General features: G+C 35.3%; 1 protein-coding gene across 1 annotated transcript in view; it reads left to right on the top strand.

Moving 5' to 3' along the window:
• Nucleotides 1–24935, top strand: part of CFAP44 (cilia and flagella associated protein 44) — a 126378-nt gene that overhangs the window by 62931 nt on the left and 38512 nt on the right. The window contains 5 exon segments of the mRNA XM_038582825.1: nt 2526–2581; nt 2740–2902; nt 4582–4712; nt 12638–12834; nt 14626–14800. Of these exon segments, the coding sequence (XP_038438753.1) occupies nt 2526–2581; nt 2740–2902; nt 4582–4712; nt 12638–12834; nt 14626–14800 (722 nt within the window).

Genomic DNA, 24935 nt, shown 5'->3' with positions numbered 1-24935 from the left:
GACCGTAGTTAAAATTCCTGTGAATACATTGACATCCCATTTAATAGGTAGCCCACTTCAAAAGAACATACAAAAAGTAGGGCAGATTTGAGCAGATAAATTTTCATTTCTATTAATAGAAGCAAAATTTGGAGAATGGACTGTTCTCTAAAGACCTTTAGCTCAGGAAGAATTATAGAAGGGAAAATTATGAAGAAGAAAATCCTTTTCTTTCTACCTTGCCAGCTCTCTCTATGGAAATCTATCTTGGACAGAAGAAATCCATTCCACATTTGTATAATAGCATCCTTTTATTTATGACTTCAATAAATATTTCTTATGTCATTGATGCAGACTTTGTTTTTAAGAAGGCAAAATCAGAAAGAAATGAATCAAGAGAGGACTAAGCTCTGCCTACGTCTAAGCTTCTTCCTTTAGAATCTGCTGGGAAGTCATTTAAAGTACAGATGCCTGAGCCCTAGCCAGGAGCAGTTAAATCAGAATATCTGAAAGTGAGGCCAAGGTAGCAGTATTTTATAAAATATCTTACCCTCTCCCCCAGTCTCAGGCCCTAGGATTCTAAGGTACAGCCAGGATTGAGAACAATTGGCCTGTATCTTGGCACAGTTGGCAGCAGCTCTGTTTAACTCAAATTTATTGAGCTGAGGCTGGGGTAGTGGGCTTGGTATCAGCATCAAATCCTGGAGACCACACTGCTAATGGAAAACCAAGGGACTTGGCTCTGGGCAATAAAAGAATAAAAACATAAAATTCAGTATAATACCCTCCAGTTCCATCCACGTCGAAGCAAATGGTGGGTATTTGCACTTGACGGGATGAGCACTGGGTGTTATTCTATATGTTGCCAAAGAACACCAATAAAAAATAAATTTATTTTAAAAAAACATAAAATTCAATCAAGTTATGTCCTAAGAGATTAACAGTAATTACAATGTATTAGCCATCACTGTTTTTTACGCTGGTCATGTCTTGTGTCTTAGAAAATTGATCAAGTAACATGTTGCATGTAGCTTACTCTGGATATATCTAAACCCTTCTGCACATCTAAACTTAGATGGAGTTGGTCAAATGAGGGAACATCTGGGTTATGCCTTTTTTTTTAAGTAGTTTTCTTTAGGAACTGTCAGCATGTTGTTGTTGAAGTGTGGAGTTGTAACTCTGCGTGGACTATGGACAGTCAACAATATGTACTTAAAAGTTGCACTATTGCAAAACGGGTGTATTATCCAGGTACTCGTACACTATTTTTTTGTACTGCTGGTCCTGTACCAGAAACATTTTCTTTTATTGTTACTTGCTTTTTAAACTTTGTTTTAGCCACTTAAAGAAAATTCTGCTTATGGCACAATTTGCCTCAAATCCATTCCAAGTTGTATATTTGTTTTCCAATAAAAAAATTACAATTAAAAAAAAAAAGAAACTCTCTCTGTAGAAACTCTCTGTAGAAACTTCACTTTTACTGAAGTTCTAAACTTTGGGGCACCTGGCTTGCTCAGTCAGTAGAGCATGTAACTCTTGATCCTGGGATTGTGAGTTTGTGCCCTACGTTGGGTGTAGAGATTACTTTAAAAAAAAAAAAATCTTAACAAAAAAGTTCTAAACCTTGTCTTACAGAAACATATGTAGATATATTTCATATGTGTAAAGACTAGTACTGTAATAATACAACTTGGTGAAAAGAGACTCCTTATTTCTTTACAATGAATGACAACAAAATAGATCTGTGATGAAAAAGAATAGAGAATGAACAAGTTCACTTTTACTTAAGAACTGATTAGCTAGCAACCTCAGACTTTATTTGGTTCACTGGATTATAATTCTTCTTCCTTAAATTTTATAGCATTGCACCTGAATAAGCAAAGTACTTTTAAATGATTTACTTCATAGTTCCCTTAAACTAATTTATTTTCTAAAAGGAGATTCATATTTCTGACTTCATCTTTCTTTCTCAAGGAGGGGAACTATACTATTCTGTGCATTTCTCACTGTATGTCTTTTTTAAATAAGGTCAAGTGAAATGCTTAAAGTTTAAAAAAATATTGTATGTCAACTATACTAAAATAAACTTTTAATTTAAAAAATACATTTTAAACTCTTCCTGTATACATAGAGTACTTGGGGAGAATTATGCATATATGAAAGGGCATAAGCTAAAAAACAGCATTTTAAAACAAATGACCTAGAAAATTTTTGTGTTTATTCTTTGTTGGCAATGCATGATATTAGCAATTCACATTTTGGAGAGGAATTATGGTGATCTCAACATTTTGCAGACGCATTAAGTTTCAAGACTTTTTCTACCTACCTGTTTAAAACAGAAATAAGTTTAATCAATTGCAATATTTTCCCTTAGTTTTCTCTAGTTTATTTCTTGTGAAAATACTTGGCAAGCCTATAATTATTAGAAATTTATATTAGATATTAGATATTTTAAGAGAAAATATTTTAAGAGAAAATATTTTAAGAGAAAATATTAGATATTTTAAGAGAAATATGCAATTTAACCATTTCTCCCCTTTCTACAGTTTGGAATTGAAGCAGAGCCAATTCCAGAAGATATTGAAGATCCCAAATCCTATAGGTATGGGAATTTTTGATAAATACTCACTAGCCCTAAACTGTTGCAAAATGGCACTTTTTAGAAGCTGACCAAGCCAAAAGAATTTCCAAGTTATTGAGTCCTTGTTTCTTCTTACGCTGTTTCTCTATCTCATTATCCTTTTCAATATCTGTTTTCAGTATTGAGAATGCTAGAAGAAAAAGAGAACACGACAAGTTAATGAAAGAAGTGGAAGAAATAAAGGCTGGGAAGAGAGAAAAGCTCAAAGCTTTGAGAAATGAATTTTGGAAACTTCTAGAAATGAATCAAGAATTACCAAAGCATATGCAGTTTAAGCGAACAGTAAGCCTCAAAGAAATTTGACTTTAATTTTTTAAAATATACACTATTTTTTTCGATCAAGACTACTATTTTGCTGATAAAGTAGGAAACTTAAAATCATCCTTAAGGTCCCCTTTTATCTGGCTAGTGTATTGGTAGCAGCTAAACTACTGTAGAACTTGACACATAGCTTGGTTTGGATACAGAAGAGCTTCCTTACATAAGGTTTACTTCCAGATTTAGCTACCTCACTTTTTTTTTTTTTTTTTGATGGGGGCGAGTAACAAGTAAAATATAAATACAGGTTTGAATCTGGTTATCAACACTTACTTGTACCTAATCAAGATACACATATATTCTGATTCTCTGTGATTCTATTTCGATAATTCACTGAATTCATCCAAAAGATAGTACGCGATAGATCCACAAATTTTTAAAAGATGACTTAGTGTAATTGTAGCTATGGGGACAATCAACAAATTGTTTAAGCTAATTTTGTATTATTTTTTCTCTTTTCTGACTTATTACAAAGCTCCATCTACCTGCTAGTGATTTTCTTTTCATTATATACTTCTTCCAAAGTGGAATTGCTGTCAAGAATCTAATCAAATAAAAAGCCAGAATTTATCATCCTGACTATACCTATAATTTTAGAGGCATCTAGTCAATTCCATATGAAAAATGCTCTAGTGAAATCATAATGGCTACCTTATATTGTTTAAAAGACCAACCCATAATGGTTAAAAGATATTGCTATTTTACTAAGAAAAAAGGTTGACATTTACAGAATATAAGTAACATAATTCAAAATAAAGAACGCCTGAGGTGGGTTCTATAGCTAAGCATTTTATATACATCACTACTTAAAACTGAAACACCCATGGAGGGCAGCCCAGGTGGCTCAGCGGTTTAGCGCCGCCGTCAGCACAAGGCCTGATCCTGGAGACTCAGGATCGAGTCCCATGTCAGGTTCCCTGCATGGAGCCTGCTTCTCCCTCTACCTGTGTCTCTGCCCCTCTGTGTGTGTGTGTGTCTCTCATGAATAAATAAAATCTTTAAAAAAATACTAAGATATTCCAAGATTGTGTTGTACTTTCCCTGCCCCTGAAACACCCCTGGAAAGATAATTACTACTTATAATTTAGTCTGAAAGCAGGCACTGATATTTTTCCAAGAGAAAAGGGGGAAAAAAAAAAAAACATTGCTCCCCTAATTACCCTTATGGGAGAAATAGCCCCCTTGCCAAAGGACATCCAGCTAGAACTTGGTGACCTTAAAAAAGACACCAAAGACTTAGCTGTCTTTCCTGGGTGGGGCCACGTGGGAAGGGGTGCCATGAACCCCTACCCTGTGCCTCGCTGGTTATGTGCCACTGGTTGCTTTAGAGTGGTAGAAGTATTTTTTTTAACCTCTGCACACTCTCCAAATATTCTGTTATCGTTCATTGTTTTTATGTGGGAAAATCCTTTAATATAGAATTTTATTTGCAGTATTGTTAATTATTTCTGAGAACTTTTCTCCATATTTTGTGGAAATAAAATTGTTATTTTTTTCTAGAACAGTTTGTGATATTTGGAAGAGAATTATGATGCAAAGTGAAATTAGGTACAAAACTTAATCTGTATCCGGGTATGAAATAGGATTGATAATGTACAGTGATAAATGTACCCATTTTGATGAACAAATCCACTTATTTGCAGGATTTTGATGTGGATTCCAAAATTCGTGCTGAGATTGCCAGAAAAACAGCTTTTAAAATTCATCAAGTGGAAAAGGAATTAGCTTGGGAAAAAGAGAAACATGAACTTGGCCTCATGAAGCTACAGAATAGGTAGGATTTGTATTTCCTACAAGTTAGGATGTTTGAGAACATATATTTGAATGAAGTTGTTCACAATGGCTTAATCAAAATGGTCAGGTAAGAGGTGTCCTGGAGTACCTACTAACATTTGAAATCTCAAGGAATCCTCTTGTCACTGCTACTGATATCTTCTTGAGCTTTCTGGGAAATTTAAATCTGGGAAGTTTAACAATTAGATTTTTCAAAGCACTACCGTGGCTCAATTGGTTAAGCATCTGACTCTTGATTTTGGCTCAGGTCATGATCTCAGGGTCATGAGATCAAGCCCCATATCAGCACCATGCTGGGTGTGGAGCCTGCTTGAGACTCTCTCTTTCCCTCTTCTCCTTTCTGTGTGTGTGTGTGTGTGTATGTAGGTATGTATAAATAAATACATTTTCAACTCAACACACAGAAAACAATTTTAAAATGGGCAGAAGACATGAGTAGACATTTCTCCAAAGAAGACGTCCAGCTGGCCAACAAACACATGAAAAGATGTTCAAGATCAGGGGGGCACTTGACGGGATGAGCACTGGGTGTTATTCTGTATGTTGGTAAATTGAACACCAATAAAAAAATAAATTTATTATAAAAAAAGTGCACTTGTGATGAGCCCTGAGTAATATGTGGAAGTGTTGAATCACTATATTATACACCTAAAACTAATATAACACTGTATGCTAACTACACTGGAATTAAAAGTAAAAACTTATTAAAAAAAAGATATCTCATCATCAGGGAAATTCAAATAAAAAACACAATAGGATATCACCTCACACCTGTCAGAATGGCTAAAATCAAAAACACAAGAAACAGCAAGTGTTGGTGAGGAGGCAGAGAAAAAGGAAACTTCATGCACTGTTGGAAATGCAAACCAGCCACTGTGGAAGACAGTATGGATGTTCCTCAAAATTTAAAAACAGAACTACCTCATGATCCAGTAATCCTACTATTTGGATATTTACCCAAAAAATACAAAAAAAAAAAAAAACTAATTCAGAGGCATACAAGCACCCATATGTTTATTGCAGAATTAGTTATAATAGCCGAATTATGGAAGCAGCCCTAGTATCCATGGATAGATGAATGAGTAAAGAAGGTGCAGTATCTATACAATGGAATATTATTTAGCCATAAAAGATAATAAAATCTTGCCATTTGAAATGACATGGACACCTGTGTGGCTCAGTGGTTGAATGTCTGCCTTTGGCTCAGGGCATGATCCTGGGGTCCTGGGATTGAGTCCTGCATCAGGCCCCCCAGAGGGAGCCTACTTCTCCCTCTGCCTATGCCTCTGCTTCTCTCTGCCTGTGTCTCTGCCTCTCTGTGTCTCTCATGAATAAATAAATAAAATCTGTTTTTAAAAAATGAAATGACGTAGATGGAGACAGAATAATGTTAAGCAAAATAACTCAGAGGAAGACAAATACTGTGATTTGTTTGAATTTAAGAAACAAAAAAAATGAGCAAGAGAAAAAAACAGAGACAAACCAGGTAACAGACTCTTAACTATAGAGAACAAACTGATGATTACCAGAGGGGAGGTGATTGGGTGACAGAAGAAAAGGGTGATGGGGATTGAGGAGTGCACTTGTCATGATAAGTACTGGTGATGTATGAGAATGCTGAATCACTATATTGTACACTTGAAATTACTAGAACACTGTATTACATATACTGGCATTTAAATAAAAATAATACAATAAAATTGTTTTTAATTAAAAATTAGATTTTTTACAAACTAAATTATGTAATATTTATTCTGTTTTTGACAAATTATATCTAGTTAACACATGAGCATGCACATATTTTAAAAATAAAAAATGAGATAGAATTAAGAGATGTATAATGGAAGACAACTTCCTGTCCAGTCTCTCTCATGTACCAATAGGACTCCCCAGAAGAAATTGTGCCTTTTTGAGATGTAATTTACATTCAGTAAAATGCATAAATTTTAACTGAATAGCTTGATAAATTTTACAGTTATATATCACATACATCCACTGCCCAGATTAAGAATATTCATGGTACTCTGAAAAGTTCCCTTGTGGCCCCCTTCCCGGTAAATATTAACTCGCCAGAGATGAATGTTTATCATGAGTTTTGTCTGAGAATTTCATACAATTGAATTCTGCAACATGAACTCTTTTGTATTTGGCTTCTTTTACTTAGCATCATGCTTTAGGTTATCTATGTTGTTGCAGGTAGCAGTAGTTTATACTTTTTCATTGTTTTGTAATAGTCTTCAATGCTCATACCATGATTTATTTATTCATGCTACTGTTGATGGATATTTGAATTGTTTCTATTTTTTTGAAATGATGAATAATGCTGCTATGACCATTCTTGTGCATGATTTTTGGTGGACATAAGAACTTATTTGTTTGCAATATAACCAGGAGAAGAATTGCCGGGTCATAGATTATATGCATGTTTGGCTTTACTAGATACTACGTACTAGGTACTAGATACTATATACTAGAACCAAAAATGATTCAACCAATTTATACCATGGCCATTAGTGTATGAGAATTCCAACTGATCCCCATTGTATCAGCTTCCTAGGGCTTCCATAACAAAGTACAACAGACTGGTTGGCTTAAAATAACAGACAAAGAGGCTGGAAGTCCAAAATCAAAATGTTGGTTGAGTTGGAGTGGATTTTTTTTTTGAGGAGAGATATGTATTTTTATTTATGTATATTGAAGTATAATTGACATATGAGTTTCACGTATACAACATATTGATTCAACAATTCTATACATTACTTTGTACTCACCACAATAAGTGTAGTCACCATACATTATCACGATATTACTGACTATATTCCCTATCCCCTATGCTGTATTTTTCATCTCATGACTTATTTTATAAATGGAAGTTTGTTAATATCCTCTTTTTTAAGTAATCTCTACACCCAATGTGGGGCTTAAACTCACAACCCCGAGATCAAGAGTCACATACTCTACCAATTGAGCCAGCCAGGTGCCCCCATTAATCTCTTCTTAATCCCATTTGTCTATTTTACCCACCCACCCACCATCCCTTCAGTATGTTCTCTGTATTTAAGAGTCTGTTTTTGTTTGTTCACTTGTTCTGTTTCTTAAATTCCACACATAAGTGAAATCTATGGTATTTGTCATTCTCTGACTTCACTTTGCATAATATCCTCTAGGTCCATCCATGTTGTTGGAAATGGCAAAATCTCATTGTTTTTTTATGGCTAATAGTCCATTGTATGTATGTGCCTGTGTGTACACACACACACACACACACACACACACACACACCCCACACACATACATGTATACAAACCACTCTACCCATTCATCTATCAGTGGACACTTGGGTTGCTACCATAGCTTAACTATTATAAATAATATTGCAAAAAGCATAGTGGAGAATATATCTTTTCAAATTATTTTTGTGTAGTCCCAACAGTTTATTTTTACTTTTGTTTCCCTTGCCTGAAGAAACATATCCATAAATATGTTGCTAAGGGTGATATCCAAGAGATTACTGCCTATATTTTCTTTTAGGAGTTTTATGGTTTTAGGTTTCACATTTAGGTCTGTAATCCATTTTGAGCTAATTTTTGTATATGGTGGTAAAAAGTGGTTGTTTCATTCTTTTACATGAAGCTGTCCAGTTTTTCCAATACCATTTGTTGAACAGAGGGTCTTTTCCCCATTGTGTATTCTTGTCTCCTTTGTTGTAGATTAATAGAACATATAAACATGGGTTTCTTTCTGGGCTTCCCATTCTGTTCTATTGACCTATGTGTCTATTTTTGTGCCAGTACCATATTTTAATTACTACAGCTTTGTGGCATATCACAAAATCTGGGATTGTCCTACCTCCAGCTTTGTTGTTTTTTCTCAACAAAGTTCTTTGTGGTTCCATATAAATTTTAAGGTTACTAGTTCTAGTTCTATGAAAAATGCAATTTGTTAGTTTCTTCTGAGACCTGGGAGGGAGAATCTGTTCCATGCCTCTCTCAGCTTCTGCTGGTTTGCCAGCAGTCTTTGGAGCTCCTTCCTGTTAGATGCATTATCCCAAACCTTCTGCCTTCAAGTGGTGTTGTCTCTGTGTTTTTTCACATAGTCTTCTCTCAATGCATGTCCAAGTTTCCACTTCTTATAAGTATATAGGTAATGTTGGGTTAGGACCACTCTAATCTCACTTTAACCTGATTACCTCTGTCAAGACCCTATTTCCAGAAGAGATTATACTCCAAGATACTGGGAGATTTCTAAGTGTCTTTCTGGCAGATACAATTCAACCCATAACACTCATGCTTGTCATCACTTAGTATTGTCACTTCTTTAAATTTTAGCTATTCTGTAGTAGTAGCTCCATGTGATTTAAATTGGCATTTACCTGATGAGTGATGATTTTAGCCCCTTTTCTTATATTTATTGGTTATTTGTGTATTCTCTTAGGTGTTCAAGTTCTTTGTTCATTTTTAAAATTGGGTTGTAAGAGTATTCATATCTTCTAGGTAGGAATCTTTTGTAGATGTATGACATGTATTTGTGATACACGTATATATATGATGTGTGATGTGTGTGTGTGCATGCATGTAAAATATCTTTAATCTGTGGCTTGCCTTTTCATTCTTTTAATGAGGTCTTTTTTAAGCAGAAGTTTCTAACTTTAATAAAGTTCAATTTATCAATATTTTTCTTTTATGGTTCGTGTATGCTATAGGTAAGGAATCTGTGCCTATTCCCAATTCATGAAATAATTCTCCTGTGTTTTATTCTAGAAGCTCTATTGTTTTACCATTATCTATATTGATTTTTGGGGGTGGATATAAGAGGGAGATCATGTGTCATTTGTTTCTATATGGATATGAAATAGACTTAGTATCATTGTTGAAAAGACCATGCTTTCCTCCTCAGATTGTAGTGATAGGTTTGTCATAAATCAAGTATTTATATGTATATAATATATATGTATATGTGTGTTTATATATTCATATATATTCATTTCTGAAGAACTATTCATTCTATTCCATTGGCCTGCCTTTGTGCTAGTATAATGCTATTTTAATTATTCTTGACACCTGATATTATAAATCCTCTGGCTTTGTTTTTCATCTTCAGTATTGCATAGGTCCTTTGCAATTTGTCAATTTTCACCAAAAACCCTGCTAAGATTTTGACTGGAATTACACTGAATCTATAGATCAACTTTGACATAATAGATTTTTAAAATAAGTATTGAGTATTTCAACCCATAAATATGATAGATCTCAAAGAGAATCCACTTTTCATATCTCTTCTAGTGGTTATAACCATACATGTAAATAATGTATTTATATGAATTTATTAATCATTATTTATGGTTTCCTAGTATCATAGGTAAGGATTTTGTTCACTCTAATGTGCTCATGCTTTCCTCTACTTCCTGAACTTATAAAATATAATAACTGCTTTAATGTGCTTGTCTGCTAGTTACATCATGTGTGTTTTCTGGGTCTATTTCTATTAGTTGAAAATTTTTTCTTTATTTTGGTTATGCTTTTTGCTTTGCTGAAAAACTTTGGATGCCAGACGTTATGAATTTCACATTGTAGGTACTGGGTATTTTTTTTTTTTGACACTTTTAAATACTCTTGAGCCTTGTTTTGGGATTAAGTTACTTGGAAATAGTCTGAGTTTTTGAGGCTTGCTTTCAATCTGTGTTAGGCAGATTTAGTCTAGAGTTAATTTTTCATCATTACTAGGACAAAAATCCTTCTGAGAACTCTATCCTATGTATTATGGGGTTTGTGGAAACACAAGCTATTTTAACTTGTGTGAGGCCCAGGGATTATTCTATCTGTTGTCTTCTGGTGATTCTTTCCCCAACCTCAGGTAGACATATCACATGCATACAGGTGATCAGTAATCACCTGAAGCCTGGAAGAGAGACATCTGCAGACCTTCAGAGCTCTCTCCCTAGGCAGCAGTTTCCTCTCTGGTACTCTGCTCTGTGACTCATGGCACTGATATTAAATACCTGAATATTTGAATTGTGGAATTATATCTAGATTACTACCTACCAAGAGATGGAAGTAGCTAAGAAGTTCTTCTCAGGAAGAACCTTCAATATAATATATCCTATGTTTGGCTTTAATGACTATTCATATTATATTTGTTTATATATATATAGTATGAATTCATACATATGAATATATTATGAATCTTAAACCAGTGAGGCTCATTGCCCCAGCCTGTCTGCTTCTTTCATTTGTTTGCGTTCCTGTGCTCTGCTGGAGCAGGTAGTTTTTGGTGAGGCCAGGAATCCCTGTTCCCAGGATCGAACATACTTGCAGCCGTTGTCTTTGGGACACTCCCCAGAAGCTGTCAGAATCAGGGAATATGTGCCTACAGCTCTAGGACCCAATTTGTCCATCATCCCCCTTGTCAGGTGGAACCTCTTCTTCCTCAATCTTCTTGCCTTCAATTGCTTGTTAATTCCCTGCTTTCCCTCCCTCGGCTTTATGTCTTCACTAAACATACGGAAGGAAATAAGTTACCTTGCTATCTGATCAGAATGGGGGAGAGAATAAAGTTGTACCACTGGGTACTACCAGTGTTTTCATCTCCACTAATTTAAATAGACCAAATGTGATAACTCTTGCTTGAATAATTTGCATTTTTCTGATTATTGATGAAGTTAAGCATTTATTTTCATACATTTATAGTTCACTTATATTTAATCTTCCGGAGAAAGAGTCCATGTTCAATTTCCTTTGAATTCTATTTTTCCCTAGTTTTATTCACTGTTTCTGTGTTTTTCTTTTATTATATGTATTGCAAATACTTTCTCACACTTTGCTGTTTATCTTAAACTTTGTTTACATTTTTCTAACTATGCAGAAGTTTAAATTTTTGTTAAAGATTTTATTTATTTATTCATGAGAGACATGATGAGAAGACAGAGACATAGGCAGAGGGAGAAGCAGGCTCCGCATAAAGAGCCCAATGTGAGACTTTATCCCAGGACCCTGAGATCACGCCCTGAGCCAAAGGCAGACATGCTCAACCACTGAGGCATCCTAGAAATTTTAAATTTTGATGGAACCAAAACCATCCATGTTTTCCTTCATGTTTTTTTGTTTCATTGAAAGATTAAAATTTAAAGAGTAATATTCCAGCAGGCAGGAAGATAAAGGGAGTTAAGTTTTAGAGTGAAGAGAAAGATACTATGCTCTGCGAGAAAAGGCAAAATTAGAATTAGTAAGGCATTTTAAAAGAAGAAAGTGTTCAAAGGATTGGATTAAAAAATAGAAAGATGAACTAGGAATAATTACTATATACACAAATTCAATTCTAAAATTAAAAGATTGGAGAGTAATTATGAACTAGTGCCAAAAAAATAGCAACAATTAGCCATTAATTGATAATGATTAAATCTCTGTGGGCTGTAAAAGAAAATGAACTAGATAGTAATATGAATTCCTGAATTGAATATTTTTTATAGAGACAAATACGGTCATGTATATGAGCTATATGATATGTATATATATCAGATTATATATATAAAAGAGCTATATGAGATATTAGGTGGATTACATTTTGTCAGAGTTTGATGTGATCCACTCACCATTAAATTATAGTCTGCCTGAAAAATTTTCATTTTTCTACATATTAGCAAAAGAGTGGCATTATATGATTAATAATGGGTTGTGTAATGTTTTCATTAGAAAGAAAATTCTACTTGTTCTTTAACCAAGTCCTATGCGACTTCTATCACATCCTTGTTGGTTAACGCATTGTCAAATTTTTGGATCTAGCAATATCATTTATAAGCATAGTGTATAAGTGGTCTTATTTTGTTACTTAATCTTGCAGAATTATTAAAATAGTATAAATGGTTAAAATGGTGACTAGTGTAAATACTTGTTCTATTTTTTTTTTCAGATTTCGTGAGTCATTGGAAAATGATATTATTGTGGTTCGTGCCATACAAAGTGATCACAAGATATCTTCCTATAGACTTGTGAAGCCCTCTAAGTACTCCAAGTTCAAAAGAATAAGTCTAACAGAGAGAAGAACAAGCAAATTGGAGAGATCTGAAAAAGAGGGAGCTGGAAGAAAGGATAGCCAGAAAGATACAGGTAGCCTAAATAACAAGAAGGCCTTCTAAATTCTTACTTTAATAAGTTTCTTTTTTTTTATTTTTTATTTATTTATGATAGTCACACACAGAGAGAGAGAGAGAGGCAGAGACATAGGCAGAGGGAGAAGCAGGCTCCATGTACCGGGAGCCCAACATGGGATTTGATCCCGGGTCTCCAGGATCATGCCCTGGGCCAAAGGCAGGCGCCAAACCGCTGCGCCACCCAGGGATCCCTTACTTTAATAAGTTTCATATAGGTTTCAAATAGGTAGAACCTTCAGATCCTTTTTTGATGGCTTGAGCTCAATCTCTTGCCTCCCTTTCCTTATTCCTTCGGAATAATAATCAAGAGAAATAGGGCGGTGTGGCATGGCTGAGAATGGGAAGCCATGTTCCTCCAGCAAATGCTCCGCATCAGCTCTTCAATGCGTGCTGCTAAGGAAAACCCACCCTGGTTATGTGACTGAGTGGGTTAGAGTACTTGATGCTGCTGATTTCTTCCAACATCTATTCTTAAGTCTAGGATTTCCCCAGTTGCTAGTTTCTAGGCAGTGTTTCCTTGCAGATTCTTGGACCCTAACCCAGAGTATGGGGATAGAATGTGACATTTCAAAATATTGTCCAAGAGCAAGTGCTTTAAACAGAGCGATGAGCTTAGAATTCAGGTGTGAAAAGTACCTCTTAATCTCTGTGACCTGCCTCTTGTAACTACCCACGGGGTGACTGCAGATGAATAGGAGGAAGACAAGAATTCTGGGAATGACTTGGAGAGCCCAATCAAAAATAAATCAAGGGGGGCACTGCAGCTAGTGCCCATGATACAGTACTGACATTAATGCCGCTTTATCCTCTTGATTGAGAAAAACTTAATGGCTCCTTTCTGCCTCTGGGATAAATTCTGAAATCATTTTCCTGGTATTTAATCCTTCCACAGCATATCCTTATTCTGTTTCCTATTAATAGTGCATTTTCATACTGTTCTGCTAGTATTTTTAGCCTATTGTCTTGCTCACTGCTCTCTAATTATGCCTGATAGTTTTATACGCAGGCTCCCACTGGAGGGACCAATTCCTTCCTCTCTTCTCTGAATTCTACCAATTCTTAGAGATCCCAGATTGAATTACACTTTTGTTATAAAGTCTTTCCATGATCACTCAAGCCACACTAAACTCCTGCTTTTCCATATTACCATATATTTGAAATGAGAAGTGAAATCGTGAGTTATAACCATATGACCATCTCATATTATTATTTAACTTTTTTCCAAAGTATATCTCTCCATAGCTTGAACATAAAGTAAGAAATTGCCTCAGTAGATACATAACTCTTAAATCATAGGTTTGATTGCATGTTTCTGACCAGTTTTTTAATTGGCCCCAGACCACTGCAGTTGGTGAATGTCACCTCAAATTATACATGTCAGATAGGACTTGCTTGGTTTCCCCTTCCCCCACTATATCACAAATATTCCAACCATTTCCCAGTGTATCTTATCTGTCAGTGGCCTCTCGTGATTTATCTTGTTTTTGTCTTATCTTGCCAACTTTTCAATAAAGTCCTTTGGAGCAAATGCTGTGACTTAGGTCTCTTTATTTTGGTATGCTAAAAGACTTATTTTGGGGTTGAATTGATGGTCATTGTTTAACAAAATGAATTACAGATTCATTATATCCTGTTTTTTAAAATGGGGCAGGTTTAAAAAAGTTTGAGAATTTCGTTTTGATGTTTCAAGAAGATGGAAAACAAACAAACAAACAAACAAACAAACAAACATTGACTCTCTGTACAGGTGGGAGCATTAGTGTGCCAGAAGAATCAATTATAGAGGAAGGGAAGAAATTTCGGCCTAAAACCCTAAGTGAAATTATGGTGGAAAATCAAATTGAGAAAACAAGGAAACTTATATTAAAAGCTGAAAGGGCCCAGCTTAAGATTCAGCAGCGAAAAAAAGAATGGGAAGAACTGTAAGTGTGTGTATTTTTGTTTTCTTTCTTTTTTCCTTCTTTCTTTCCTTTTTTCTTTTTTTTTCACCCATACGCTTTCATCTTAACATGAGTTTCAGGATATCTTTGAAATAGAAACAGAGATGAAGTATTGAAATCGGATCAGCTGGGTCTTTGAGAGTGGTGATACCTTAGTGGAACATCCTTAGGGTTTGGGGCCCAGGAATTCCATTTTGTGAATGCAGTCAGAGATTTTTAAGGATTAAGAAATTCCTATCTATCCAACCATCAGGTTATTTTTCTTTATGCTCTAATATCTTATAATTTTGACTTTCACCTTTAGGTCTCTCATCAACTAAAGTTGACTTTTAAAAACTCAGGCATGGGGTACTTTTATTTAACAAGCACATTGTTTTTTTTGTTTGCCACCTACATGTGTTTAATGAAATGTTTCTTCATGTCTTTTGCTCATGTTCAAATAAGATTGTTTGCTATTTTACTGTTAAGTTCTGAATTTCTTTTTATATTCTAGATACAAGTCCTTAGTTGTTTATGTGGTTTTCAAGTATTTTCTCCTAGTCTATAGCTTGTCTTTTCATGTCCTTAATAGGGACCTTTTGCATAGTGCAAGTTTTTAATTTTGTTAAACCCAATTTATCATTTTTTTCCTTCTGTCAATCTTGTTTTTAGTGTTGAGTTTAAGAATTCTACCTAGCCCTAGTCCCCAGTGATTTTCTACTATATTTTTCTTTCTTTTTTTTTTAAAAGATTTTATTTATTTATTCATGAGAGACACACACAGAGAGAGAGAGAGAGGCAGAAACACAGGCAGAGGGAGAAGCAGACGCAGGCAGAGGGCGAAGTCCCAAGGCGGGACTCGATTCCAGGTCTCCAGGACCACACCTTGGGCGGAAGGTGGTGCCAAACCGCTGAGCCACCGGGGCTGCCCTATATTTTTCTTTAAAGTTTAATAGTTTTACATTTTACATTTAAGTCTATGATCCATTTGGAGTTCATTTTTGTATAAGTTTTGAGATTCGGGTGTTTTTTCCTACTTTTTGTTTTGTTTTGCCTGTGGATTTGCGATTGCTCTAGCACTATTTGTTGAAAAGGCTCTCCTCCGCTGAATTGGTTTTGCAATTTTCACATTTGTCAGAAGTCAATCTGAGCATATTTGTGTGGGTCCAATTCTGGGTTCATGTTCTGTTCCATTGATCCATGCGTCTGTCCCTTTGCTAATAACATACAATCTTGATTATCGTAGCTATGTAAGAGATCTTGAAATTGGTCCTCTCATTGTAGTCTTTTTTTTTTTTCCATATTGCTTAACTATTCTAGTTACTTTGCCTTTCTATATAAATTTTAAAATAATTTTGTCTACACTTACAAATAAAATCTAACTGGAATTATGATAGAAATTGTGTTAAACCTGTGTATCAGTTGCGGGGGAGGGGGGTTGACATATTTATTATGTTGAATTTTGTAATCCATGGACATGGTATGATTCTCAATTTATTTAGATCTCCTTTGATTTCTTTCATCAGTGTTTTGTTTCTGTATAAAAGTCCTACACATATTTTGTTAGGATTAGACACTTTTTTGGCAATTGTAAATGATAATTTGCTTTTGATTTTGGTATCTATGTGCTCATGTTCATTGTTAGTATAGAAATACAATTGGTTTTTGTGTGTGTGTGTTTATCTAGTATCCTGTGGCCTTGCTAACTGTCATATTCTGACCATCTTTTGGTAGGTTCCTTAGGATTTTCTGTGTAGACAATCTTATCATCTGTAAATAGGGACAGTGTTATTTTTTCCCAGTTTGTTTGCCTCTTATTTCCCTTATTTTCTTGTTGGACTGGCTAGAATTTCAAATATAATGTTGAAATAGAATGGAGCTTCTAGAATTTGTTCCTGATCTTAAGGGGAAAGAATTCAGTATTTGAATGGTATATTGGTTTTCATTCTTCTGCTTGAGGCTGCCTGTTTGAGGTTGATGTTTCACTGACTGTATATAGTAGGGTTATGTTTTTTAATCTATTAATCTCAGTTCTTCAATTGGTATATTAAGACCATTTACCCTTATGTAATTTACACATGGATTTACTTATATATTTATATATATAATTATTGATAGTTCAGGCTTATATCTGCTATTTTATATTTTGTTTTCTGTTCTCTGTATTTTTTGTTAGTTTCAGAGACAGAATGTATTGATTAATCAGTTGCATATAAAATTTATTGATTAATCAGTTGCATATAATAGTCAATGCTCATTACTTCAAGTGCCCTCTTTAATGCCCATCACCCAATTATCCCTTCCCCCTGCCAACCTCTCCTCTAGCAAACCTTCAGTTTGTTTCCTGGAATTAAGCATCTCTTATCGTTTTCTTCTCTCTCAATTTTCATCTTATTTTATTTTTCCTTCCTTTCCCCCATGTTCATCTGTTTTGTTTCTTAAATTCCACATATGAGTGAAATAATATGGTATTTGTCTTTCTCTGACTGACTTGTTTCACTTAGTATATTATCCTCTGGTTCCATCCATGCCATTGAAAAATATGGAAAGAGCCCAGATGTCCATCAACAGATGAATGGATAAGGAAGATGTGGTATATATATAAAATGGAATATTACTCAGCCATCAAAAAGAATGTTCTCGGTGTTTTTTTGTTTTTAATTTTTCATGATTTCCTGTGGTTTACTTGAATATTTTAGAGTTCCAATATGATTATAATGTTTTTGAGAGTATCACTTTGAACACCTTTTTTAGCATTTTCTCTGGGTAGTACATTATGTATTCACAACTTACCACTGTCTACTGGTATTGACATTTTATCAACTTGAATGAAATGTAAAATTACCTTACCTGCCTTCAAGTCCCTTTACATATCCCACTGCTTCACACATCCCACTGCTTCTTGTTTCCCTTGTTTATAGAATAATTGTATAAATATTTTCTCTATATACATTTTATTCTCTTGATTTTTTTTCTCAACTGGCTATCCAGACTATGTTGTTAATCTCCAGATATTTATGAATTTTACAGTTTCTTTCTTGTAGTTGATTTCTAGTCTTATACCTTTGAGGTTAGGAAAGAAATGATATGATTTCAAGTTTTTTCAGTTAATTAAGACTTGTTTTGTGGCCTGCTGTGATTTATCCTGAAGAATGTTCCATGTGCATTTAAGAATGTGTATTCTGCTACTGTTGAATGGAATGTCTGTAAATATTTGTTAAGTCCATCTGGTCTAACTTGGTATTTAAGTCCAATGTTTCCTTATTGATTTGGGGTTTTTGGGGGGAGGGTCTGGATGACCTAGTTTTGTTGTATGTTTGGATTCTTTCTCTTTATGTTGTTTGTATCTGTTAAAGGTTTTGCTTTGTGATGACTATGAGCCTTATATAAAACATTTCAATCTATTTTAACCTGATAATGACTTAACTTTGAACATATGCTAAAGCATACTTAACTCCCCCCAACACTTTGTTTTTGATGTCACAGTTTGTATTTTCTTACTTTATATATCCATTAACAAATTATTGTAGTTATAGTTACTTTTAATACTTTGCCTTTTAACCTTTATACTAAATTTATAAAATATTTACTCACCATCATTAAAATATTAGAGTATTCCTAATTTAACTTTATATTCGCCTTTATCAATGAAATTTATACATGTTTTCCTGTTCCTAGTCAGTGTCCTTTCACTTCAGCTTGAAGAACTGACTTTAGCATTTCTTGTTAGGCTGGACTAGTGGTGATGAACTCCTACAGCTTTCATTTGTCTGGAAAACTCTTTATTTGCCCCAATGCTTAAGGGAAAGCTTTGCCAGGTAGGTTATTTTTGGTCAGCAGTCTTTCTTTATCATACAATTGACACATTTAGTGTCCAATTTAGTGGAGTTTTTTATATATTGAGGTTTTCAACCATTACCACTATTTTCTAATATCATAGTCCCCCCCCCCCAAAAAAAAACCCACTCATTAGCAGTCACTCTCCATTTCCCCAAACTCTCATTCTTAGCCCTAAGCAACCACTTTTTTTTTTTTTTTTTTGAAAGAGAGAGCATGGGATCCCTGGGTGGCGCAGCGGTTTGGCGCCTGTCTTTGGCACAGGGCACGATCCTGGAGACCCGGGATCGAATCCCACATTGGGCTCCCGGTGCATGGAGCCTGCTTCTCCCTCTGCCTGTGTCTCTGCCTCTCTCTCTCTCTCTCTATGTGACTATCATAAATAAATAAAAAAAATTAAAAAAAAAAGAGAGAGCATGAGTAGGAAGGCATAGAGGGACAGAGGGAGAGGGACGGAGAGAATCTTAAGCAGGCTCCACACCAAATGTGGACATGGGGCTCGATCTCATGACCCTGTAGCTGTGATTTGAGTTGAAATCAAAAGTTGGACACTTAATTGACTGAGTCACCCAGGTGCCTCTTAAGTCTAAGCAACCTTTTATTTTTTTTTTGTCTACAGATTTGTCTATTCTAGACACTTTATATACATGAATTCTGTGGTCTTTGTGACTGGCTTTTTTTTTTCTTCGTATGACTTTCATTTTCATCCATGGTGTAGCATGTGTCAGTACTTCACTCCTTTTTATGACCAAATAATCCATATCACATTTATATGTCATCAGTTGAAACACATTTAGGTTATTTCCACTTTTTCACCATTATGAATAACGCCACTGTTAACATTTACATAAATTTTATGTGGACATGTGTTTTCAACTCTCTTGGGTGGATACCTAGGAGAGGAATTGCTCCTTTAATATGCTAACTCTGTTTAACCTTTATTTTTTAATTGAAGCATGGTTGACACACAATGTCAGTTTAGCTTCAGGTGTACAACAGAATTTGACAACTCTATATATTATGCAATACTCATAAGTGTAGCTACCATCTGTCCCCATACAGTGCTATTACAATACTGTTGACTATATTCTCTATGCTGTACCTTTCAGCCCTGTAGCTTATACATTTAATAATTGGAAGCCTGTGCCTGCCATTCCCCTCACTCATTTTGTGCATTCTCAAACCCTTCTCTTTTTTGGTAACTATGGTTTGTTTTCTGTGATTATGGGTCTAATTTTGCTTGTTGTTGTTTGTAGACTTGTTTTTTAGATTCTACATAGAAGTGAAATGATATTATATTTGTCTTTCTATGAATTATTTTATTTAGCATAATGCCCTTTAGGTCCATCCATGTTTTGGAAATGGCAGGACCTCATTCTTTTTTATTGCTGAGTAATATTCCATTATTATTTCTTTTTCTTATATGATTGCTGTGGTTAGGACTTCCAGTATTATGTTGAATGAAAGGATGAGAGTCAATCTCTCTTGTTCCTCATCTTAGAGGAAAAGCTCTCTCTCTCTTTTTTTTTTTTTTAACCATTGAGTTTGAGGATAGCCATTTGGTTTTTTCCATATATGCCTTTATTGTTAAGGTTCCCTTTACACTCACTGTGTTGAGAGTTTTTATCATGAGTTGATATTGGATTTTGTCAAATGCCTTTTCTGTACATATTGAGATGATTGTATTATTTTTATCCTTACTCTGTAAATATGATGAATTAAATTGATTTGTGAGTATAGAAGCATCCCTGCATTCCTGAAATAAATCCTACTTGATCTTGTTGATGTCTCTTTAATGTATTGTTGAATTCAGTTTGCTAATATTTAGTTGAGGATTTTTATATCTATATTCATCAGGGATATTGGCCTATAGTTTCTTTTCCCAAGTTTTTATTTAAATTCCAGCTAGTTGACATACAGTGTAATATTGGTTTCAGGTGTAGAATTTAATGATTCAACATTTACATTCAACACCCGGTGCTAGTTACAAGTACCCTCCTTAATCCCCATCACCTATTTAACCCATCATCCTACACATGTCCCCTCTAGTAACCATTGGTTTGTTCTCTAGCTAAAAGTCTGTACCTGATTTTCTTCCCCACCCCCCAGTTCATTTGTTTTGTTTCATCAATTCCTAGCCACAGCTATCAGACAACACAAAGAAATAAAAGGCATCCAGATCAGCAAGGAAGAAGTCAAACTTTCACCGTTTGCACATGATGACATGATACTCTCCACATAAAACCCAAAAGACTCCACCCAAAAATCGCTAGAACTGATGCATGAATTCAGTAAAGTCACAGCATAGAAAATCAATGTGCAGAAATCTGTTGCATTTCTATACGCCAATAACAAAGCAGCAGAAAGAGAAATCAAGGAAACAACCCCATTTACAGTTGTACCAAAACCCATAAGATACCAGGGAATAAACCTAACCAAAGAGGTAAAAGATCCGCATGCTGAAAACTCTTTAGTCTCTATAACACTTATGGAAGAACTTGAAGAAGTCACCAAAAAATGGAAAAACATTCCATGCTCATGGATTGGAAGAACAATTATTTTTAAAATGTCTATACTACCCAAAGCAATCTACACATTCAATGCAACCCCAACCAAAATACCACCGGCATTTTTCACAGAACTAGAACAAACAATCCTAAAACTTGCATGGACCCACAAAAGACCCTGAATAGCCACAGCAATCTTGAAAAAAGAAAAAAGCAAAGCTGGAGGCATCACAATTCCGGACTTCAAATTATATTACAAAGCTTTAGTGATGGTACTGGCACAAACACAGACACGTAGATCAGTGGAACAGAGTAGAAAATCCAGAAATGAACCCGCAACTACGTGGTCAATTAATCTTCAACAAAGCAGGGAAGAATATCTAATGGAAAAAGGCCGTCTCTTTAACAAATGGTGTTGGGAAAATTGGAGAGCACCACACAGAAGAATGAAACCAGACCACTTTCTTAATTACCACACACAAAAATAAATTCAAAATGGATTAAAGACCTAAATATGAGTCAGGAAACCCTTTAAATGCTAGAGGAGAACGCAGGCAGCAACTTCTTTGATCCTGGCTGCAGCCCGTGTTTTCTTATTAGATATGTATGGAGGTACACTGTACAAGGCCAGCATTACCCTGATACCAAAGCCAGACTAAGACATTACATAAAAACAGAAGTATATGGTATTTGTCTTTCTCTGACTTATTTCACTTAGCATAATACCCTCTAGCTGCATCCATGTCATTGAAAATGGCAAGATTTCATTCTTTTTGATAGCTAAGTAATAGCCCATTGGGTCTGTGTATGGATGGATATATATGTCTCACTTCTTTACCCATTTATCAGTGGACATTTGGGTTCTTTCTCCATAATTTGCCTCTTGGTGATAGTGCTGCTATAAACACTGGGGTGGAGGTACCTCTTCAAATCAGTATTTTTGTATCCTTTGGATAAATATCTAGTAGTGCAATTGCTGGGTTGAAGGTAGTTCTATTTTTAATTCTTTAAGAACATCCATACAGTTTCCAGAGTGGCTGCACCCATTTGCATTCCCACCCACAATGTAAGAAAGTTCCCCTTTCTCCTCATCTCACCAACATCTATTGTTTCTTAGGTTGTTAATTTTAGCTTTTCTGACAGGTGTGATGTGGTATGTCATTGTGGTTTTGATTTGGATTTCCCTGATGATGACTGACGTGGAGCACCTTGGCATGTGTCTGTTAGCCATCTGGATGTCCTCTTTGGAAAAATGTCTGTTCATGTCTTCTGCCCGTTCCTTGACTGGATTATTTATTGTTTGGATGTTGATTTTGATAAGTTCTTTATGGATCTGGGTACTAGCTCTTCATCTGATATGTCATTTGCAAATATCTTCTCCCCATCCACTGGTTGCCTTTTAGTTTTGTTGCCTGTTTCCTTCACCTGTGCAGAAGCTTTTTATTTTGATGGAGTCCCAATAGTTTCTTTTTCCTTTTGTTCCCCTTGCCTCTGGAGATGTATCTAATAAGAAATCACGGGCAGCAGCCAGGATCAAAGAAGTTGCTGCCTGCATTCTCCTCTAGCATTTGAAGGGTTTCCTGACTCATATTTAGGTCTTTAATCCATTTTGAATTTTTTTTTGTGTGTGGTGTAAGAAAGTGGTCTGTTTTCATTCTTCTGCGTGGTGCTCTCCAATTTTCCCAACACCATTTGTTAAAGAGACGGCCTTTTTCCATTAGATATTCTTTCCTGCTTTGTTGAAGATTAATTGACCACGTAGTTGCGGGTTCATTTCTGGATTTTCTACTCTGTTCCACTGATCTACGTGTCTGTGTTTGTGCCAGTACCATCACTAAAGCTTTGTAATATAATTTGAAGTCCGGAATTGTGATGCCTCCAGCTTTGCTTTTTTCTTTTTTCAAGATTGCTTTGGCTATTCAGGGTCTTTTGTGGGTCCATGCAAGTTTTAGGATTGTTTGTTCTAGTTCTGTGAAAAATGCCGGTGGTATTTTGGTTGGGGTTGCATTGAATGTGTAGATTGCTTTGGGTAGTATAGACATTTTAAAAATAATTGTTCTTCCAATCCATGAGCATGGAATGTTTTTCCATTTTTTGGTGACTTCTTCAAGTTCTTCCATAAGTGTTATAGAGACTAAAGAGTTTTCAGCATGCGGATCTTTTACCTCTTTGGTTAGGTTTATTCCCTGGTATCTTATGGGTTTTGGTACAACTGTAAATGGGGTTGTTTCCTTGATTTCTCTTTCTGCTGCTTTGTTATTGGCGTATAGAAATGCAACAGATTTCTGCACATTGATTTTCTATGCTGTGACTTTACTGAATTCATGCATCAGTTCTAGCGATTTTTGGGTGGAGTCTTTTGGGTTTTATGTGGAGAGTATCATGTCATCATGTGCAAACGGTGAAAGTTTGACTTCTTCCTTGCTGATCTGGATGCCTTTTATTTCTTTGTGTTGTCTGATAGCTGAGGCCAGGACTTTCAGTAATATGTTGAACATCAGTCATCCCTGTCATGTTCCTGACTCTAGGGGAAAAGTTTGCAGTTTTTCCCCATTTTGAGTGATATTTGCTGTGGGCTTTTCAGATATGGCATTTATGATATTGAGTTATGTTGTCTCTATCCATAAATGTGAAGAGTTTTAATCAAGAAAGCTTGCTCTATTTTATCAAATGCTTCTTCTGTATCGGTTGAGAAGATTTTATGTTATTGTCCTTTCTTTTATTTATGTGGTGTATCACATTGATTTTGCGGATACTGAGCCACTCTGCAGCCTAGGAATAAATCTCACTTGGTTGTGATGAATAATTCTTTTATGTACTGTTGGATTTGATTAGCTAGTATCTTGTTGAGAATTTTTTGTATCCCTGATCATCAAGGATTTTAGCCTGTAATTCTCTTCTTTAGCAGGATCTTTGTCTGGTTTTGGAATCAAGGTAATGCTGCCCTCATGGAATGAGTTTGGAAGTTTTCCTTACATTTCTATTTTTTTGGTAACAGTTTCAGAATAGGTATTTAATTCTTTAAACATTTGGTAGAATTCCCCTGGGAAGCCATCTGGCTCTGGATTCATGTTTGTTGGAGATTTTCAGTTGCCAATTCAATTTCTTTGCTGGTTGTGGGTCTGTTCAGGTTTTCTATTTCTTCCTGTTTCCGTTCTGGTAGTTTATGTTTCTAGGACATTAATATGTTATTAATTTCTTTTTTTAAAAAAAAGATTTTATTTATTCATAAGAGACACAGAGAGGGAGGCAGAGATACAGGCAAAGGGAGAAGCAGGCCCCCTGCGGGACCCCGATGTGGGACTCAATCCCAGGACCCCAGGATCATGCCCTGAGTGAAAGGCAGATGCTCAACCACTGAGGAACCTATGTATCCCCAGAAATTTATTGATTTCTTCCAGATTGCTCAATTTGTTGGGATATAATTGCCATAAGATTCTCTTATAATTTTTTGTATTTTTGTGATGTTGTTTGTCATCTCTTATTCGTGATTTTATTTATTTGGGTCTTTTCTCTTTTTTGAGAAGTCTGGCTAGGGGTTTATTGATTTGGTTTGTTCTTTTCAAAAAACCAGCTCCTGGTTTCTTTGATCTGTTCTACTGGTTTTATTTCTATATCATTTATTTCTGCTCCAATCTTAATTATTTCCCTTCTCCACTGGTTTTAGGCTTCATTTACTGTTCTTTTTCCAGTTCCTTTAGATGTAAGGTTAAGTTGTGTATTTGAGACTTTTCTTCTTGAAGAAGGCCTGTAGTGCTATATACTTTTTTCTTATGACTGCCTTTATTAAATCC

Source organism: Canis lupus, chromosome 33 (assembly GCF_011100685.1).
Source record: "Canis lupus familiaris isolate Mischka breed German Shepherd chromosome 33, alternate assembly UU_Cfam_GSD_1.0, whole genome shotgun sequence".
NCBI lineage: Eukaryota > Metazoa > Chordata > Mammalia > Carnivora > Canidae > Canis > Canis lupus.
Note: the sequence above shows the minus strand (reverse complement) of the source record. Positions and strands in the feature narration are given on the sequence as shown.